At 57.3% G+C, this 18,363-nt stretch overlaps 1 protein-coding gene across 4 annotated transcripts in view; it reads right to left on the bottom strand.

Annotated features, from left to right (window-relative positions):
• Positions 1-163: 163 nt before the first annotated feature.
• Positions 164-18,363, bottom strand: part of RBCK1 (RANBP2-type and C3HC4-type zinc finger containing 1) — an 18,982-nt gene continuing 782 nt past the window's right edge. For 2 of the 4 annotated variants that reach the window (XM_044455131.1, XM_044455130.1), the window contains exons 2-13: positions 15,287-15,353; positions 14,330-14,474; positions 13,469-13,562; positions 11,821-12,019; positions 9,165-9,298; positions 8,896-9,069; positions 8,406-8,566; positions 7,700-7,811; positions 6,062-6,241; positions 5,150-5,248; positions 3,805-3,948; positions 164-811 (exon numbers count right to left, since the gene is read on the bottom strand). In XM_044455131.1, the coding sequence (XP_044311066.1) occupies positions 731-811; positions 3,805-3,948; positions 5,150-5,248; positions 6,062-6,241; positions 7,700-7,811; positions 8,406-8,566; positions 8,896-9,069; positions 9,165-9,298; positions 11,821-12,019; positions 13,469-13,562; positions 14,330-14,474; positions 15,287-15,308 (1,545 nt within the window). In that variant the 5' untranslated portion in view covers positions 15,309-15,353 and the 3' untranslated portion in view covers positions 164-730. Of the gene's footprint in view, positions 812-3,547; positions 3,631-3,804; positions 3,949-5,149; positions 5,249-6,061; positions 6,242-7,699; positions 7,812-8,405; positions 8,567-8,895; positions 9,070-9,164; positions 9,299-11,820; positions 12,020-13,468; positions 13,563-14,329; positions 14,475-15,286; positions 15,354-15,877; positions 15,985-18,363 lie in introns of those variants that run through there. The other 2 variants (XM_044455128.1, XM_044455129.1) reach the window with 2 other exon arrangements.

The raw sequence follows: 18,363 nt of genomic DNA, 5'->3' as shown, positions 1-18,363 counted from the left end.
ACGTTTACAGTTTCTTATTTTATAGACGCAGCAGGACAGTGACGTCTCTGGCAAACTAGAAAGGAAACTTGCCCAACCGAAGATTCCAGTTGCCAAGATTTCGGTCTGAATACCAGGGCTGTGCTCAGGAACCGTTCTGCAGAAAAACAGCAGTGGCAGCCGGTCAATTATAAATATTTTATTGGGCAAAATAAGTCCTGATTGAGCCAGTACAACACCAGAGCCAGCAAGCGTGATACTCGTGTTTTGCAGGGCAATGCTGATCCGGCGATAGGGGTAGCTAAGCACTTGTACCTCGGCCAGAGAATGCTCGGCTCCCAGTCCACAACCCTGAAGGCTGCGAAACGAAATGCTGCATGTGCAGAGGGGGAGCGGTAGGGAAAACGGTGCGGCTTGTGGAGCAAGGGAGCCGGAACATTTTCAAAGCCACTGGGAAAAGCCTCTCCACATGATGAAGAGAAGGCGCCCACAGTGGGAAGGGCCAGTATCTCCATCTAGTTCCTTCATCTGCTCATGCATAGTAACAGAAGGAGGACGGAATCCTTCTGTGAAAGACGTCCGTGTGTCGCTCTGCGTGGAGCCAGGCACACACAAGGCAACTGCTTCCTGGTTGTGACGGCAGAAACACCCAGTTGTCCAGAACCCGGCTCGATGGCGCTCCTGGCACTCGACCTTCACGTCAGGCAGCCCGTTCTTGCAAAAGCTGGGCACAGCGGTCCTTCCCTCCCGACTAGTGGCAGTTCTGGCAATTGGGGTGACAGAGGACCCCGTTCACCTTGCAGCGGCAGCCCCCACTGGTATCGCCGGAGCCCTGCAGAAAATGAAGACAGGTGAAAAGCAGGAAAGAAGCAAGCGAGCAAGCATTTGGGGGAACGTGGATTGTCTGATTATCTTATGCGGTTGAGGACCCATCAGTGAGGGTGTTCAAGGCAAGACTGGACAGCCACGTGTTGGGGATTACATGAGCGGAGCCGGCTGGAGCCGGGGGTCAGACCGAATGTCCCGGGAGGTCCCTTCTGACTTGTGTTGTTTCTGTGTTTCTATCTATCAAGGCTGTTTAAACAAGAGACCAGAGAAATCAGTGTAGGGTGTTGACAGGAGTAAAACACAGTATTTGCTACTTCGTGTAGGGAAGGAAAGAGGAAAAGGATTAGCCCACAAATGAAAGGAAGGTATATAGAAGGAAGAGAGACTGGAGGCGGAAGTCGTGTTCTGGGATTGCCACTTTTCTAACCATTGTTGCAAAAGGATGTAGAGCTCTTGGTGGGAAACAGAGAGAGTTAAAAGGAAGCACAACTTCCTGTTTATACATTGCCACTTCACTGTGGACCGCTATCTAGTCCTCCAGAGAAGTGCTCTGATTTGGTTCAGGGAGGGAAAAGGGCAGGGCGATGACCGCGTGGACGCACGGGCTTGGTCTGCCAAATGCCCTGGATTCTGTCCTGGCCCCTCCCAGTACGGCTGGGAAAGTCCTGCCGGAATTCCTGGCCATCCACCCCCGATCAGTGCAGAGCGCCATCACACAAGAAGTTGGGTGGCACCTAGATGCAGCTAATAATACGAAATAATAAATGGACGATCCAGTTCAGTATACGGTAGCTTGCTACATGCCTGTGCCTTATATGTGGACATAACTACCACGTGGAACCCAGCTGGCCCCAGGCGCAACGATCATTCCCAGGAGTCTCCAGGACGCCAGCACGGCCTTTCCCTTGCGTCATGGAGGCCAGACTGCAGGTCGCATGTCTTGGGCAGGGCAGCTAAACAGCCGCGGTGGCTGCTCTCGAACAGAAGAAAAGCCCTGAGGACCAGTCCGAAGGTCCATCCAGTCCAATGCTCCGTTCACAGGGTGGCAAGCCAGCGATCCACAAGATCCTCACACAGGATGGGTGCAGCCCTTCCTGCCCAAGCGCCTCAGCAGTTGGTGTGTGCAGGCATTCTGCCTCTGATAAGGGAAATAGCCCGTAGCCAGTAAGGCCAGTAGCCATGGATAGCCCTCTCCATAAAAAGAGGTTAGCTCTGCTGCGCCTTTCTTGCCACCACTATCCAGCCGTATGGCCTTCGGTTTTTCCCATCCGCACAGCTCCAAAATGTTTTCATGTTTTTGGAAATAAGACCATACACGACGCAGCACTAGCCATCAGCAGGTGGTAACATGCATCTTAAGACCCCACCTCTTCTGAGGACAGGGAAAGACACATTCCCACTAGACCATCATTCCGCAGCTAGTAGAAATCTGTGACTGCAAGTTTCCCTGACTGCGCTCTCTGGATGTGCTTGAGAATGCCATCCACCGTCTCTTAACCAGCTGCACCACTCAGTTGCTGGCTCAGCCCTCGCGAGTCGCAACCGCAGGGAAGATACAGTGAGAAACAAATCCCCAACGCCGGTTCAGCCCGAAGCCCTGCACCTCACGTCCGAAAAGGCCAAACACCTGCAAGATCACACTCCCCAAAAGCCAGCCACATAGAGACTATCCTCCGTGTTAGCAATGGCTGCTGAGAGGCGCCTCGCTGGTTAGCTCGCCTTCCTTGCCACTGTGCCGCAAGGGCCCGAGGAGGGGCAGCGGTCGCCTTGCTCCAACTCCACTGTGCACCAGGGCTCCCCTCCCTCAGCTGCAGCGAGGCAGCTCTCCTCCCAAAATGTCCTTTGTCTAACTTTTTTGTTGTTGTTAGTCGGGAAGTTGTGTCCGACCCATCGCAGCCCCATGGACAGCATTCCTCCAGGCCTTCCTGTCCTCCACCATCCCTGGAGTCCACCCAAGCCCACACTGACCACCCTAGTGACCCCATCCAGCCCCCTCATCCTCTGCCGCCCCCTCCTTCTTCTGCCATCAATTGTTCCCAGCATCAGGCTCTTCTCCAGGGAGTCCCTCCTTCTCATGAGGTGGCCAAAGTATTTGAGCTTCATCGTCAGCATCTGGCCTTCTAAAGAGCATCCAGGGTTGATCTCCTCTAGGACTGACCGTAACTTTCTGCTAGCCCGAAATGCAGCCAAGGCCTCTCCATGTTCATTCACTGACTCAGTCCCTGCGTGGGCCGGTGGGATCTCCTTCCATTGTCACTGGGATCCCAAGATCCAGTAGCCAGGGCTACTGCTAAATGGCGCATTCCATGAACCCCACACCATACGCATGCAAATCCACCTCTGCGTTACTACAGACCAAGGACTGTGTACAGAAAAGAGTGTGTTCAGCAGAGTTTTGCAAAGATCTGGTCAAAGGCAACCAATTAATACTCCTGTTTTACAGTTGCAAAGCACTTTGGCTAAGGGAGAGGGGATCCGCCCCAGGCCAGCCATGGCACAGATTAAAGAGCAAAAAAAACCTCAGTTTGATTTCCTATTGCTAAACTGTGTGAGGTCAGATACCCTTGGCAATATCCCCCCAACACCCCAAAAGCTACTGCTAGTTCTGCTCTACGAAGCCAAAACCCAACGCCCGCTCAGCGTCAGCAACCCACACATTCAGGTTGCGTGCAGAAACCGACACAGTGGGTTACAGTAACGCAGCTCATGGGAGTCCCTAGCACCCCCACGCCATTAGTACCGAAGGGAAGTGTTTGATCAAACTGCTCCACTCCAGATGCAGCATCACCGTTTCCTCTCGGAAGGCCCAATCCTGAGACAATCCTGTGAGGCCAGGAAGAGACCCCAAAGATGCGTAACCTCGCAGGGCAGTGAAACAGCGAAGGCCTGGGGGTCCCGCTGAAGCTCTTGGCGCCAGGCGGGGAGGGAACCTTCTGAGCCATACACCCGTGCTGCCTGGGCTCCCGTTCGGAGTGGGACCGCGTGGTCGACACGTACCCCTGGCCCCCAGCGCGGCCCTTTGGTCACCCAGCAGATCTCCGTGTGACACACGGTGCACCGGATCCAGTCGCAGCCCTCTTTCTTCTGGACGATGATCTGGCACGTCGGGCAGTGCATGGCCTCTCCGCTCCGCACCATTCCCTGGGGGGAGAAGGGGGCGGTCGGAACACGCGCTGGTCCTGCCTCCTCTGGCCAGCTTCCAGGCGCGCCCGAGAGAGGGGCTGTTTTGGGGGGACTGATGCGGCACAGGCTGAGCCAGACCAGGCTCCGGTTCTTGCACCCGCTCACTCCCCTGCTCTGGGCGAAAGGCGCTCCAGGACGGCCACGGGGCCCAGTCTCCCTCCACCCGTGGGAATGCGGTGGACGAAGGACGGGAGGGGGAGATTTGGGACCGGGCAGTCCCTCAGATGAGGACGCGAGCCTCCTGAAGACGTGGGCCGGAGGGCCCATCGTCACGGCTGCAGGCCGGCCCAGCTAGGGGCTCAGAGTGCAGAATGCAGGCGTGCCGGTGGCGCAGCGCCCTCCTTCCGGAGACCGGCCCCAAAGGGTTCGTGAGCAGAGCTCAGGTGAAGGGGAGCGGGGAGGGGTCCACACTGCTCCTCGCGCATGCTCAGAGGCTCATGCGCGCTTAGATTGCCTGCATTGAATGAAGACCCTTGCTAGAAGCACTGCAGTGACTGCCTTGCTTGGGAGGGGACGCCCAGCTCACGACATCTTCCAATTTGGGGTCCGGGAGCGGGGCGGGGAGTGGCAGGCACACCAACCGTCCAAACGGCCCAATGCAGATTGTGACGGGCCAGCGCCTATGAGATTCCTCAGGCGAAGAGGCTGCACATGCAAAGTCTCCCCAGAGGGGTACAGAAACAGGAAGCCAGTTTGAGGGGGGAGTGGGACTCCCCAGAGTTCACGCAGACAAGCCCCCACCATACTCAGAATGGGACCGGCAAGGGGAGGCATGGGGAGGCCTTCACTGCATCGGAAAGGACCGTGGCAAGATGGGCGGAAAAAGAAAATCCTCTGTAGCCCAGGACGCCCCAGCAAGGCACATTTACTCTGGAGTAAGTCCTGCGAAAAGCAAGCTGGTCTTTTTTCTAATTTTGAGAATTTTGCTCTTGGCCCTTCCCACCACGGGGACATGCCCCCGCCTTGCAAGCGTCCCCAAAATGGAAAATTTCGCCCCTTGGACCAGAAATGGTTCTGTGCCCACCCCCCCAGGCCATTCTCAGTTTTGACGCTGCAAGCCGATGAGGACTAGCTCTGTCCCAGCAGCTCCGTGAGCCCAGAGGCCCTGCTGGCAGCGTGGCGTGGACCCAGACGCGGGAGCTAGCGGCCGCCCCCTCACCAGCAACATCTGCATCGTCTGCTGCGCAGCCTGGTCGTTCTGAGCTCGGAGCTGGAGGTCGTCCTGGTATTCTTTGCATGTCCGGTTCATGTGGATAGCCTGCAGACGGAGACACCGAGTGGGTCTGTTCCGGGCCCCAGTCCTGGGGGCACGTACTTGCATTCTCCTAGCAGAACTGGCCCAGCACCCACGAGGGTCGGCTCAAGACCACTGCTTCTGGATGCTGTGAAGGGGCGGGAAACAGCCCTCTTTCCCGAGGACGGTGTCACAGGCAACCTTCCACCTGAAGCGCCGGTGCATCAGCACACAAGGGTAATTGCCTTCAACCTGGCACTCCCAGGTGTGTTGGACTGCAATGTGGAGCCTTTCCCTGAGGCAGGCGCTGCAACACATCTGGAGAGCGTTCACTCGGGGAGGGCTGCTTTAACATGGAAAGGGCCTTCTCCGTGGTGGCTCCCTGGCTGCAGAAAACCTGGCCCAGGGAGGTGGGGTTCATGCCCCCTCTGCTGCCCTTCCACAGGCAGGCAAGGCCTGCTTATCCAAGCACCCGGGGGCTTGGTATGGAAGCCTGGCGGTTGCTTCCCCTCTCACTGACGGGAGTTTCATTGTGCTTGTGGTCCACTCTGTGCTTAACAGTGTTTGTTTGGCCAGGTGTGCTTAATGCCTGCAGCCACCTTGAGCGCCAAGCGCACGGGGAAGTGAGCCATGAAGCAGTCGCCATTTCGACAAGGTCACGGCCTCTTCCCCGTCAGCCCTTCCTGATTCTGCCCTCGGTACTCGCAGTTCCTGCTTCCCCTGCTTGGAAGCCTTCAGACTGCGGGGGCGGCTTCTCCCCGTGCCAAGTCCCCAGCCGAGCTCCCTGGGCGCGTGCGAGGGCCCACGTGGCAGATGCACGGGCAGGTGGCACCTCACCTGGCAAAGCAAGCAGTTATCCTGGAGGCAGACGGGGCAACGGAAAATGTTCACGTCGTCCTCGTAAAAGCACCAGCCCCGGCAGTCCGCGGTTTTGCAGTGGTAGCTGTACCGGCTGCGGTTCTCGGCGATGGAGACGCCCAGATCCAGGAAGTGCTGGTATTCATCTTCGCTCAGGAGCTATGGAGCAAACCGAGAACACCTCAGAGAAGCTGCAATTCGGGGATCTATCCCTGGTAGGCATGTCGTGAGCGCAGCCGGCTGGAGCGGGGGGTCAGACTAGATGGCCTGGGAGGCCCCTTCTGACTCGCGCTGTTTCTGTGCTGCTATGTCTCTCACAGGAAGCATTTCACCTGCGTGACACGCTGCTCCCAGGTAACCTGGTGTCCTCCAGACTTGTGGACTATTCAGGCCCAGCAAGCAGGCCAATGGTCAGGGATGCTGGGAATTGTAGTCAAAAACTGCCGGAGGGCACCAGGTTGGGGCTGGCTGCCCAGGACAACCCGAGGCTTACCAGAAGAGCTCTCAGGGAGCTTCCAAAGGGGAACTGGCCGATCACCACCCCGAGCTTTTGCAGTCCCGATTTCATCAGCACAGTTCAGTCCTGGAAGAACCGTGTGATGCGGTGCTGGATCAGCATCGGGGAGGGCCTGGCTGAGAGCCTCCGCCGGCCGTCAGTTTGCATGTTCCCTCGGCCTAACCTTCCTCGCAGCATTATGAGCGGGATAAATTGGACACTGGCTGCAGCTTCTAGAAGAGAAGCATCGGAAGTCTTTCTGCCCGAAGGCCGCCTTCCCCATCAGAGCAGCTCCCTGGGTGGGTGGGTGGCTGGGGCCAAGACAAGGGGTCAACCCCCCCCCCCAAGCCCCTTGCAAGATGAAGCGCTTTGTAGCAGGAGGAAGGACTGGAGAGCCGCTGCAGTGCAGAGCACCAAGCGCCCGGTGCAGCCAGGGAGGAGGAAGCCAAGGTGCCACTGGGGCCATGTGAGAGCGGCTGGGAGAGGAGGAAAGTCTTCTCAAAGACTCCGGGGTGCTGCTGCAGCGGGGAGCAGGAAGGGTCACAGGAGGAGACGCGCCCCGAAGTTCCTCCTCTGCACAAGCCAAGCGCTGGGGGCAGGTCGCCCGGCCCCCAGCCCATCAGGCCATTTCGGGTTCCGCAGAAAGCCGCACCCCGATCACGGGGCACGCGGTGGTTCCCAGGCCATGCGCAGTTGTTTCCCCTGTCCCGAAAGGGGAGCTGACTCTGCCGAAGCTCTCAGCCGCTGCAGGACGGGCTCTGGGGGAAAAGGCGCCAGCAGCTGCTGGCATCCGGTTCCAGCCAGCGCTGGGGTGCAGGCTGGAGAGCCTCCCCGGAATGGAGTTCAGCTCCCTGGGCCGGACGTGCTTCATCACCCGGCCTTGATGCAACGGGAGGAAGGGGCCAGACTTCCCGGAGCTGCTGCCACGGCGAAGGAGGCCGAGAGAGCCCCTGGCCAGCATCGCAGTGTGCTCACTCAGCAGCCCACGTGTCCGACGAGGGACGGGCCATGCTTCCGGAGATGGGACGTCCGGGGGCTTGTCTACGGGGCTCCGCAGCCCCCGTGCCAGGCTCTGCAAGGCGCCCAGGGCGCTCCCCACCCAGGCCTGCCCGCACGCCTACCGCTTTGATCTCGCGCTCCAGCAGCTGCCCCGGGCAGGAGTACTTCTCGTCGATGTAGGGGCAGCAGACTTCCGGCTCCAGGCTGTTGAGGATGGTCCCTCGCAAGCAGTCCCTGGAGGAGAGACACGAGAGGGCTGTGGAGGGCCCGAGAGGCGTCCTGCAACCTGCCCCTTCCTGATGCACTGACTACAGTGCCTATCATCCTCCACCAGCATGGCCAGGTTACCCCCTCCTGCACGTCTGTCTTCAGCTGCTCATCTTGTGTGCTTTTTAAAGCATTTTCAGCCTGCTCCTCAGATAAAACAGACTCCAGGAGCAGCTTACATACAGTTAATAAAAACCAGCCAACCTGGAGGCTTGTGATCTAAAGAGACACAACACAAAAGGAAAAAGCGAGAGGGAGGGCAGAGGAAAAATGAGGGCTGCTCCAGCAGGGCTGATAGAATGGCTCTGCTTCCTCATCTTCTGCCTCTTGAGAACTTTTCCCTGCTTTTCTCCCCAGCCAGATTGGAAGCAGGTGGAGAAGGAGCTGCAGGTGTGCTCGCCAAGATGCCTTTAAAAAGAGCGAGTGAGTTCCCGGAGTGACTTGCCTATACGTCAGAATTTGCAAAAGGGGAGCTAGCTGAGCTACGGGTGCTGCTCTGAGGCTTCTCGCTGCACCTGGCCGGGCCTCAGGCGGACAGGCAGGCTCTTCTGGGACACTGACCTGCAGAAGGAGTGCAGGCATTCCCGCAGCGTCACCCCCTCCCCGGGTTCCAGGGCTGCGAAGCAGATCGGGCACTCCATGGCCTCGTCGGAGGGGACCAGGCTCTGCCCGTCCAGCTGCACCAGCTGCTCGTAGTTCTGCTGCTTCTGCTGCTCTTTCACCTGCGTCGAGAGAAGTGGAGAGGAACGGGTTTGCCGGCTCTCAAGCAGCAGGCCTGGAAAGGCTTCCGCTTTTCCAGGATGGCGGAAAGCTGCTGTCAGTCGGAGGAGAGAGCAGCACAGGGCGAGCTGGGCAATGATCCAGCCCCCCGTTTCGTCTCCCATGCGGACAACACCACAACCAGGCTCAAAGGCCAAGCTGTGGGCAGGACACGGGCTCGCGTCTCGTCCAAATCGGCACCCGAATCCAGCCCCGGATGCGCGGAACACCCGCTGGACACCCCGCAGGGCCAGCAGCCCCATCCGCAGCAGGGCCGTGGCACGCTGCTCACCTGCTCATACTGGAGCGTGGCCTCCGCCTCCCGCTGCAGCCGCTCCAGCTCCTCCTTGTCCAGCTGGTGGGTCTCGGGGATGACGTAGCTCTTGGGCCGCTCTGTGCAGCACATCTCGCAGCCGGGCCAGGTGGGCCTGTTCAGGTAGGTGCAGGTCGGGCACTCCCAGCCCACCTAGAAGCCGCCCGTGCGGGCAGGGAAAGAGGACTGCGAGGGGGCCCCGAGGCAGCGCGGGGCCGCCCCCACCCCGGCAGCTGGCCGCTGCTTACCTGCGGAGGCCCGGCGGGGGGCGGGGCGGCAGCCTCCCTCCTGTCCTCGGTGGGGTTCAAGGGCTCCGCTGTCGGCAGGGGTGATGTGCTGGTCGCCCCCCGTGGGAGCAGGACACCCTCCTTAATGCCTAGTTCTAAAGGGGTTAGGAAAGGAGGGGTCGTAAAAAGGGAGGCAGGGTCCGGCCGGCTCCGCTGAGGTGTGGGGCGGCACAATTAGAAGCTGACGCACTTTCAACACAACCGGCTGTTCTTCGGCCGACACTCTTTACTTCTAGTATGCATCCAGCAAACTATAGCCGGCAAAGAAAGAGTCTCTGAGCATGCACAGAGTGGTTGCTGAACCCATACTCGAACTCTTTCTGAGGACCCCCCTCTGGAGTCCCCCTGGACCCCACCCCTCTGGGAGGGCCCGTCTGGAGCCTCCTCGCCTCACTGAACCCACTGGTGGGCCAGCCCTTCTGTCCTGAAGCCACGCCGTGGGGCCAAGGACCATTCCCGGCTTGTCCGGCTCTGGCAGTTCTCCGGATCCACCTGAACACCTGGAGACGGCGTTCCTGAGACAAGCTCTTCTGACTCAGTATCTGGGAGGCCCATTTCCCAGCACTCAACCCCCCCATCCGAAGAGCCTGAGACACCCCGGCCCTGAAACGTGTGCCAAGAACAACTCCCCCTTCCATTCCCAGCGACTCCAAGCGGTACCGAGAAGCCGGGCTGGCAGGGAGAGGGGGCCAATCCTGCTAGTCCTGGGGACACGACTGCAGACCCCCAGCCTCTTGCTTCTTCCGAGCTGAGCTGCCATCCTCGCTGCAGCCGGAAGGATAAATATCCTCAGGAGCCTGGAAAATACTTGCATTATACCCCAAACTTTTCCGATAGGACTTTCCTTCCTCAGGAGCTGCTCTGCCTTCTCCAAATGTGTCGCAAGGACTCTTTCCGGGGCTTTTTCTGCCTTAACATGCTCAAGGATCTTTCTATCTTTGCAGGCATCGAAGAATATATTCTCTTCCAGTCTGGCCTTGAATTGGTCATTAAGACCTGGCACCTTGTGCAGGACTGACTCCCGTTGAAGAGGAAAAGGGCCAGGACCGGCGTGCGGAGACGGAGCATCACAGGGCCTGAATTTTGGGGCTGGCTTCATGGTGCGGCTACGGGGCCTGCCGGGAGATGGCCTGGCCTTCAGAATGGGCCACTAGGGCTCGCACTTGCACCAGTTCAGGCAACTGGTCCACGCTCTGCCTACTTGCGGGCCACTGGTCTCTGGGATCCAGACACTTCCCACCCTGCTCAGGGATGCCAGGAATCCAACCTGGACCCTTCAGCAGGTTAAGCCGAGGCTCTTCTGCTCACCTGGCCTGCTTCTCTCGCAAAGGATCTTGGTGTAGGTCCTGCCCACGCTTCATACGCCCCGTCCCTGATTAGTTCAAAACTTGCAATCCTGCCAAGCTTCTCTTTCTTCCTTTTTAAAAGTTGCTAGTTATATTTATCTCAACTTCTTTTAAAGGTCAAAACAGAGGCTGCAGCTCAGCGGTAAAGTCTCTGTTTTGCATGCTGAAGCAATCAGGGGATGGGGAAGAACTCTGCTTGAACTCCTGGGAGAGCTGCGACTAAGCCTGAGAACTTCAGGCCGGGGCAAAGTCTGGCTCGTCCAGGTCGCAGTCTGGCTCCTGCATTCCTTGACGGGCCAGGATCCTTGCCCCTTTCCCCTGCCCCCTTCCCACCCCCCCCCCCCCCCCCAGTTCCTTTGGCGGATTCCTGGCTTTGGCGCAGAAACTTCCCCATTCTCAGGAGTCGAAACGGCCTTCATGCAGCTTGGGGTCAGGCAAGAGGAGCGCGCGCCTTTGATATCGTGGCCCCGCCTCTTCTGCCCTTGGCCCCTCCCACCACTGGATGTGGCTGCGAAAGCCGGCCCAAAATGCAGGTGGGGACCGTCCCCGGGATGACGCGGCCTGCTCAGGTGCAGGTTCCGGGCCGCTCTGAGCAGCGGGTATGGCCAGCTGTTCGTTCCGGACTGGGGTCCCCCATGGCCTTTCCAGCAACCCACATCATGATCGTACAACACAGAGCCAAACAGTTCTTTGAAGGTATTGGGGTGGCGGTCACACGTCTGAAGAGGGAAGTCAGCGCGCCTTCCGTATTTTCAACTTCGGCCTTTGAAGCTAAAAAAAGGCCTGCTTCTAAAGCCGGTGTTCAAAGGAAGTGAAAACTTTCAAAGAAAGTCCCCACTGGTGCAGCGGGTTCCACGCGGTTTCACTGAAGCACGGCAGGCCCAAGCGTGGACTCCGCTGCCCGCGAGCTTCAGCCTGGGGCCCGGGTCGCCCCTCTCCTGGAGAACAGGTTCTGGAGCGGAGCCCTGGCGATCCCCAGTCTCTTTTAAGCCCTGTGGGCCCTCTTTCCCCAGAACTCCCCCTCCCCGTGTCCTCTCCTGGGACTCAGCTGTGCAGGAGGAGTGCACACCCAGCTCCTTCGACCAAAGCATTGCCATAAAGCCTGGACAGCATCGGGCCCACCAGGGGTCTCGGTGTCCACAGCACGGATTCAGCGGCTCCAGCACCTTCCAGCAAGTTCCCCGCTCTGGCAGGCTCCACACGGCCACCCGACCCTCTGGAAGGTTCTCCCTCCACCACCAGCCCAGCCACGCAGCCGCCCACCCGCTGACCTTCCAGCTGCCTGCGTTCGTAGTCCTGCTCGACGGTGTCTTTGTTGAGCTTGGCCACCTTCGCGGAGAGGAGGTAGAGGTACGCCACGTCCCCGTCTCTCTGGATGCCGTGGTAGTGCAGCGTCTCCTGGTCCTGGGGCAGCCTCTGCCCCACCACCCATTTCTGTACGCTGGGAGGGAAACCGTAGTGGAGGAACACCTGGCCCAGGAGGAGAGAGAAAGAGGGTCCAGCAAGGAGCCGGTGCCCATGGCGCTCCGCCGGCTACAGGACCAAGCAAGCTGCACCCAGAGGCCTCCTCTGGCGCTCAGGCGTTTGCTCAGCCTTCCAGGTCAAGCTGGTGGCCCCGTAAGAGGTTAGATGGCTTACTTATTTGGACCATTTCCCCCTGATGCCACCCAATAGCCAGAACGTTGCAGCAGCTGCTCACTAAACCTGCATGACTAAGGATCTTCATTCATTCATTCATTCATTCATTCATTCATTCATTCATTCATTCATTCTATATCCTTCTTTCCTACCGAGAAACTCAAGGCCACTGACATCGCTCTCCTCCTCCACGCAGTCTTATATGTGGATGGATCATGAAGCAACGCTTTTCATTTATCCTGGATTTTTGGCAGATGCACATTTTTTTCAAGATTACATGAATGCAGTATTTATTCAAATGTTGTGGACACCACTTAACAGTAAAGGCTACGCATACTAAATTCCACCCTGGGAATGTTGGTTATTGGGCAAACTAGAAATTTAATAGATGAGTAAGATTCAAATCTGTCCTTTCCACAAAGCGATGCAAATCATGAACTCCTGGATAAAATCTGTTTGCCCTGAGTAGAGTAAAATTCTACCTAGATGAGGTTCTGTACAGCCTTTCTTTAAAATCTATGCATAATATAAATTGCAGCTTCCCCTCCTAGATTCATTTTCACTCATTTTCTGAAATGGACTTTACCTAATTAGTTCTGAATTTAAATCTATCCCCTGAAACCATACCATAAATTCAGCTCAAAATTCTATTTGATTGTGTTCTTGACAGAAAAAATATAAAAAATGTCTACATTCTAATAAGGTCCAGATTTTGAAAATAAACCTTCTAGTATAATTTAAATCAGGAAATATTGAACAAGCGCCTGCAATCCATAAATGCCTCAGTCAAGAACTGCATTTGTTCCATTCCTTCCTGGCATCACTGAACATGGCTGAGGTCTGATAGAAGCATGCTTTAGTCCATGAGAGCTAGAAACATGAAAAGAAAGCCATGTTTCATATTCACGCATTTCTGAACATCAGCCTCACACACCTGGCGATTGCTCTTAACCTGCATTTATGGGAAGAGGAAGGAAGGTTGATTTTATACACAGATTGGCCTCTTGCTGACCTCCAGGTAAATGACTCACTGGATCGGTCCTTTCTCCCTCCCTCTCTCCCTCTCTCCCTCTCTCCCTCTCTCTCTCTCTCTCTCTCTCTCTCTCTCTCATTTTAATCTGCCCAACAGCGAGGACTTTCTGGGCGGTTAACAAAAATTAAACAAAATTTTAACACGCACACGCATACACACGTGCACACTAATATAAAGTAACAAAGCTCTAACGGCAAACTTGCAAAGCCGCAGCTTTGGTTCCGCAAGATCCGTGCGACGGCCCCTACCATGTCTTTCAGAGATGCCAAGGTCATGCAGGGTTGCACCTTCAGGTAAATGGGGACTGCCTTCATCTGAGCATCTTCTATGCTCACCTGCAGCCTGTGAGGAGAAAGGACGCCAGCTTCTGAGGGCCACTGGCCCGTCTGATTACCATCTGGCCCGTGCCCGCCCGCCCGCCCGCCGGGGAGGGCTTCTCTTCTCCGGAGAACGGCTGCTGGTGTCGTTACGGGTCCTGTCAGGTTCAGGTGTGCTGGCACAACCCAGAGACGGAAGCTGCCCTTGCCAGGTGCTGTCCTGAGCCAGCCAGCATTCCCTGTAGCAGGTCACCCACCTTGCCTCTCCGGCCTGCCTCGACCACTGCGGTTCTCACCAAAGGAGGTAACGCGGCTGTTGGGGTGCACAAGATCACAAGATGCGCCCCCCCTTCGACCTGCACTTTGTTCTTGTGAACAGCGACACAGGTCACGGGGTCCAGCTTGGAGCCGGTTCAAGGGTTCCCCTCTTGCAGACCCAGGATGGTGGAAGCGAGGGAGTCGTTGTCCCCCTTTCATGCCAAGGGTGATTTCCATTTCAGAGAAGCTCCATCTGACTGGAGGGTGGGGCGAATGCCAAGCTAGGACGAGCTGAAGGGCAAAGGGGGTGGGCCAAAATGCCCCCGGGACCATGCGGCTTCAGTTCAAAGCTCCCCCTGCCTTGGAAGGGGCATTTCAACCTTTTCGAATAAAGCACACGGCTGGGGGGGGGGGGGACGGGCACGGCCACCTGGTGAATCCCATGGAGCTGGATCAGGACCCCTGGCAGGCCATATTTGGCCCATGGCCCTGATCCTCCGTCTCCATAGCGTGCAGTCCGTCCCTGCAGCTCACCTGATCTCTTGCATGGGGTGAGATTCCTTTTTCATCTGCACCAGGACAGGGATCCGCTGCCTGGCCAGCCGCGCAGCCTGCAGCTGGGCCTCCGTCTCGTCCCCGGCCTGGATGGCCTCCGCCAGCCTCCAGGCCTGCTCCTCCGCTGCGAACAAGAAAGGGGGCAGGTGGCCCGGCTAGTTCCCCAAGGCTGCCCGGCAGAGCAGGGGCCACGGATGCAAATTTCAGCGGATTATTTCTAAACAGATCTACGCAGAAATTAGTGACCAAAGTGGTGTGTTGAGGACAGTTTCCAAAACAAGCATTTGCAGGTGAACAAGAACAAGAGAAATGAATAATCAGGATCAACGCCATATGGTAAAAACTACTTAAAAAGTAGGAGGGAGTTGCTGAAATGGCAGGCAAGCAGCAGAAATTCTAAAACCACTAATTTGTGGGCTCCAATTAGCCTTTTAGGAGGTCTGCAAAAAGGGTACACGGTGGGGAAGACATGCCATAATCACAAAAGGCCCTGCTTCATGAGCTGCTCCAAAGTTTTTATTTTTATATATGGTGCTCTCCTATAAATGTCTACTCAGGTCATCTTCTTGTGTCTCACAAATACCTTGTTTTGCTTTTCGCTGCCTATAAAATCATACGCACCCAATCGACCAGGCATACGATCTAGACCAATCACCCGCAGTGGCAGCTGTTTAAAGCCCAAACGGAGAGACAGCCTCTGGGCTCCTCACGGGGGACGTGCAACGGCCGAGGGGGCTCCGGTCGGGTCCCCGGAAAACGTGCCTTCCTCCAGCCCCCCTCGCTCGTTTCGGCAGGCTGCAGCCGAGCCTTTGCCCCCCCGACCCAGCCTTTGCATGCCAGCGCGAAAGGAGGCCCGGAGCCCCTCGGGGCACTTCGGGCACCTCTGCATGCGCAGACAGCCTCCCCGCCTCGCAGACACCCCCCGGCACACCCCACCTTTTCTGATCGTCTCCTCCATAGATGCCGCCCCACCAGCTGCATCCGGCACCGCAGAACTCGGAGGCTGTTTAAAACAGAAAGAACAAACTTGTCTGGGCTCAAGTTTGGCCGGTCCTCACCGCCAGGGCCCGTGGGAACATGCAGGGCTCGCTCTGGACAATTGTGCATGGCTCCCGGGCTACACAGATCTACGAAACTTCAGAAGCCGCCTGTCCTGAAGCAGATCCCGCTTCCCCGGCACCTCAGCTTTGCCGACACCGACGCAGCACAGCTCGCTTGGGCCCTTTTCTCCATCCCTATCCGGGGATGTGCTCTGGGCCTCCTCGCGGGATGCCCCGTTCTCTTCCCCTTTTCCATCGCGCTGCACCATGCAACAGCCCCACCGAGTTTCACAACCTCCCTGAGGCCGGCGAACGTTTTTATAGGCCTACCCCCCTTTGAACAGCCAAAGATCGGGAGAGATGGGGCAGATTTTCCTATGCTTGGAAAAAGTGGCCACTCCGAGCACCAGAGGCCGCCCGAGGGCCGCCCTGCCAAGCCTCGCCTCGCCTCGCCTCGCCTCACCCCACACGCCTCCCAAAGACTGACCCAGGGACAGCAGCGCGGCTTCCACCGGGTCTGCACAGATCGCTGCGGTGTGTGCGTGCCTGCTGCTTGCAAACAGGAAGCCCTGGCTGCCTGCAGGAGGAGGGGGAGGAGGAGGAGGAGGGGGAGGAAGATAGCGAGTTGCACAAGGCTCATGCAAGAGTCTGCAAGGACACAGAACAGAATAAAATAAAACAAAACGCAGCACTAATCACACCAGGGCAGCCCCAGCAGGCCATCACCTTCCCTGTGAAGAGTTCTGCCGGACACTCGGGCTGGCAGTAACCGCTTTGCCAGTGGAAGCAAATGGAAAACAAGGTCTCACTCGGGAAGTTTTGCATCACTTTTCCTTCTAAAAAGATAGAGTCAGTCTTGCCACCTCCTCCCCCTAAATCCATTGCCTTCTTTCTTGTTTTTCCTTGTTCTTGTGATAAAAAAATCCCGTAAATTCATCCAGTGTTTGCATATTGGACAAGCTACTTCTTTTCCTTAAGCACTTTTCAGTGTTTCATTCATTCCTCTTGCCTCTTTACTGAAGGTCACATTATATACGGTCAGAAAAAGCCACTTGTAGGAAATCAAAGCGAAACAAATCAGCGTCACTTCCAAATTACTCAGCAGAGAAATATCGGCACTTGGACTTGGCAGGAAAACCCCGAGTGATATTTCTTGCACGCGATGATGAGCAAAGCTTGTGCTCCGAGACATTCAGGCAAAAATGGACCCTGGTTTTGGTACGGCAAGGGGTTTATTTATGCCTCCAAGGGGGCCGTACCACTCCTAGGCAAAGCTCAGGGATCCCGACAACTCCTCACCCCACGTCACCAGACGAGGCGTGTCGTGTGCTTTCACACCGCTCTCCAGCCACATTCTAAAGTTCAACTTCTGCCACGCTTCAGGCAAACTCTTTTGCAAAGCACAGCAGAGCCACAGGGGGAAGAAGCCGGGAAAGGAACACACGAGCGTATTCGGTGGGGATCTTCCTGAGCCTCTTTTATGCGGCAAAGAAGAAAAATATTTCCCGAGACCAGCTAAGCTTCGAGCAGCTGGAGGGCGAACAAGCGCGGAGCAAAGTTTGCCTGGGGCCGTGGGAAGGACAATCAAGCCATAACCACAGGCTGATTTTGAACCCGGAGCACAGCTTGGAGCATGGCAGTTCTACGATCCCACAAGGACACCATCCTCGGGCCTCCGGATGTTATCTGTGGGATCCCTCAGAGTCCAGAGGGCTCGAACTCCAGTGCCAAGTCACAGACTTGACCCCTGGCAGCCCATGGTAGGAAATCGCCTTGGGCTGCCTCCCCTGATCCAAGTGGGCCTTGGAGCAACTGAACGGCACATGTTGGGGGTGGGGGGGGCACGGGGCTTCCACCAGTTCCTACAGGCACCCCAGCATCCCCCCCTTATCTAGACAGATGTAAATGGACATCTTGATAAGAACGGGAGTGCAGGGTGCAGCTGCCGCCATCCCAAGTTCAGGGAGTAGGGGGCACGAAATGGCTGGCTACGGGGGCGTATGCTCACTGGGGGCACGGCCCCCGACTGAGATTCCTGCCATGGTGGGCTGCCCTGGAAGACCACTGAGAAGCTGCAGTTTGGGCAAAACCCGGCGGTCAGAAGAGTCGCTGGTTCCAGACAGGCTGAGCATGCAAGGCCAGCCCTGGCCCCGAGCACCGGTCGGTCGCCTGTGCGCTCCCATGCCGGATTCAAGGCGCTGGTTTTGACCGGGGACAAAGACGTGGCTCGGGACCATGGTACTGGACGGAGCGCTTCTCCGAGCCACGGTTCCCCCAGACGTGCTGGGCAAGCCCCGAGACCTTCTTCCAGGTCTGTCTTCCAAAGAAGGCTCAGAGGGCACCGTCGGCACTGGGCTGGGACGACCCCCTGCCCCAAGGCATTTGAGCGCAACCTCAGATGCCCTGGCCAAAACGGCCAGGCCTGGTGTTTCCACAGTGCCATACTGGACTTAGCTAATTTTTAAATTTAAAAAATAACATTTTGGGGAAAAAGTCTATGGCACTTATGTCCTGTTCTAGGAACTGTTGGAAACCTTCAGACGGTTTTGGCTATTACGGGCTAGGGAAACTAGTAAAAGCCGTCTTGATTCCCACCCTGCTGCTCTCGCCCCCCACCCAAAAAAAAAAGAAAAAGAACCGATCCGGCGCAAACTAAGTGGATTTCAGTTCCAAAGAACAGCCTTCCTCAACTGGGCGCCCTGCGAGTGCGGTGGACTCCAACTCCCAGCATTCCGCTGGAAGGAATGCTGGGAATTGGAGTCCAACACACCTACAGCAGCACGTTGGCGAAGGCTGCCGCAGACTGCCGGAGGGTCGCACTTCGAGCGCGATCCCCGGGCGAGGTCAGACGGGGGCTCCGGTCCGGAGCGCGTTTACGCGGCAGGAAGCCCCGCGGCTGCTGATGCCGGAGGCTGCGCCGATCCCGGGCGGGCGGCGGCAGGATCGCGCGCCGCGCCACGGACCGCTCCCCGG

This window comes from Varanus komodoensis, unplaced genomic scaffold (assembly GCF_004798865.1).
Source record: "Varanus komodoensis strain SLA01 unplaced genomic scaffold, ASM479886v1 scaffold8, whole genome shotgun sequence".
Classification (NCBI taxonomy): domain Eukaryota; kingdom Metazoa; phylum Chordata; class Lepidosauria; order Squamata; family Varanidae; genus Varanus; species Varanus komodoensis.
This window is presented reverse-complemented; position numbering and strand designations above follow the sequence as displayed.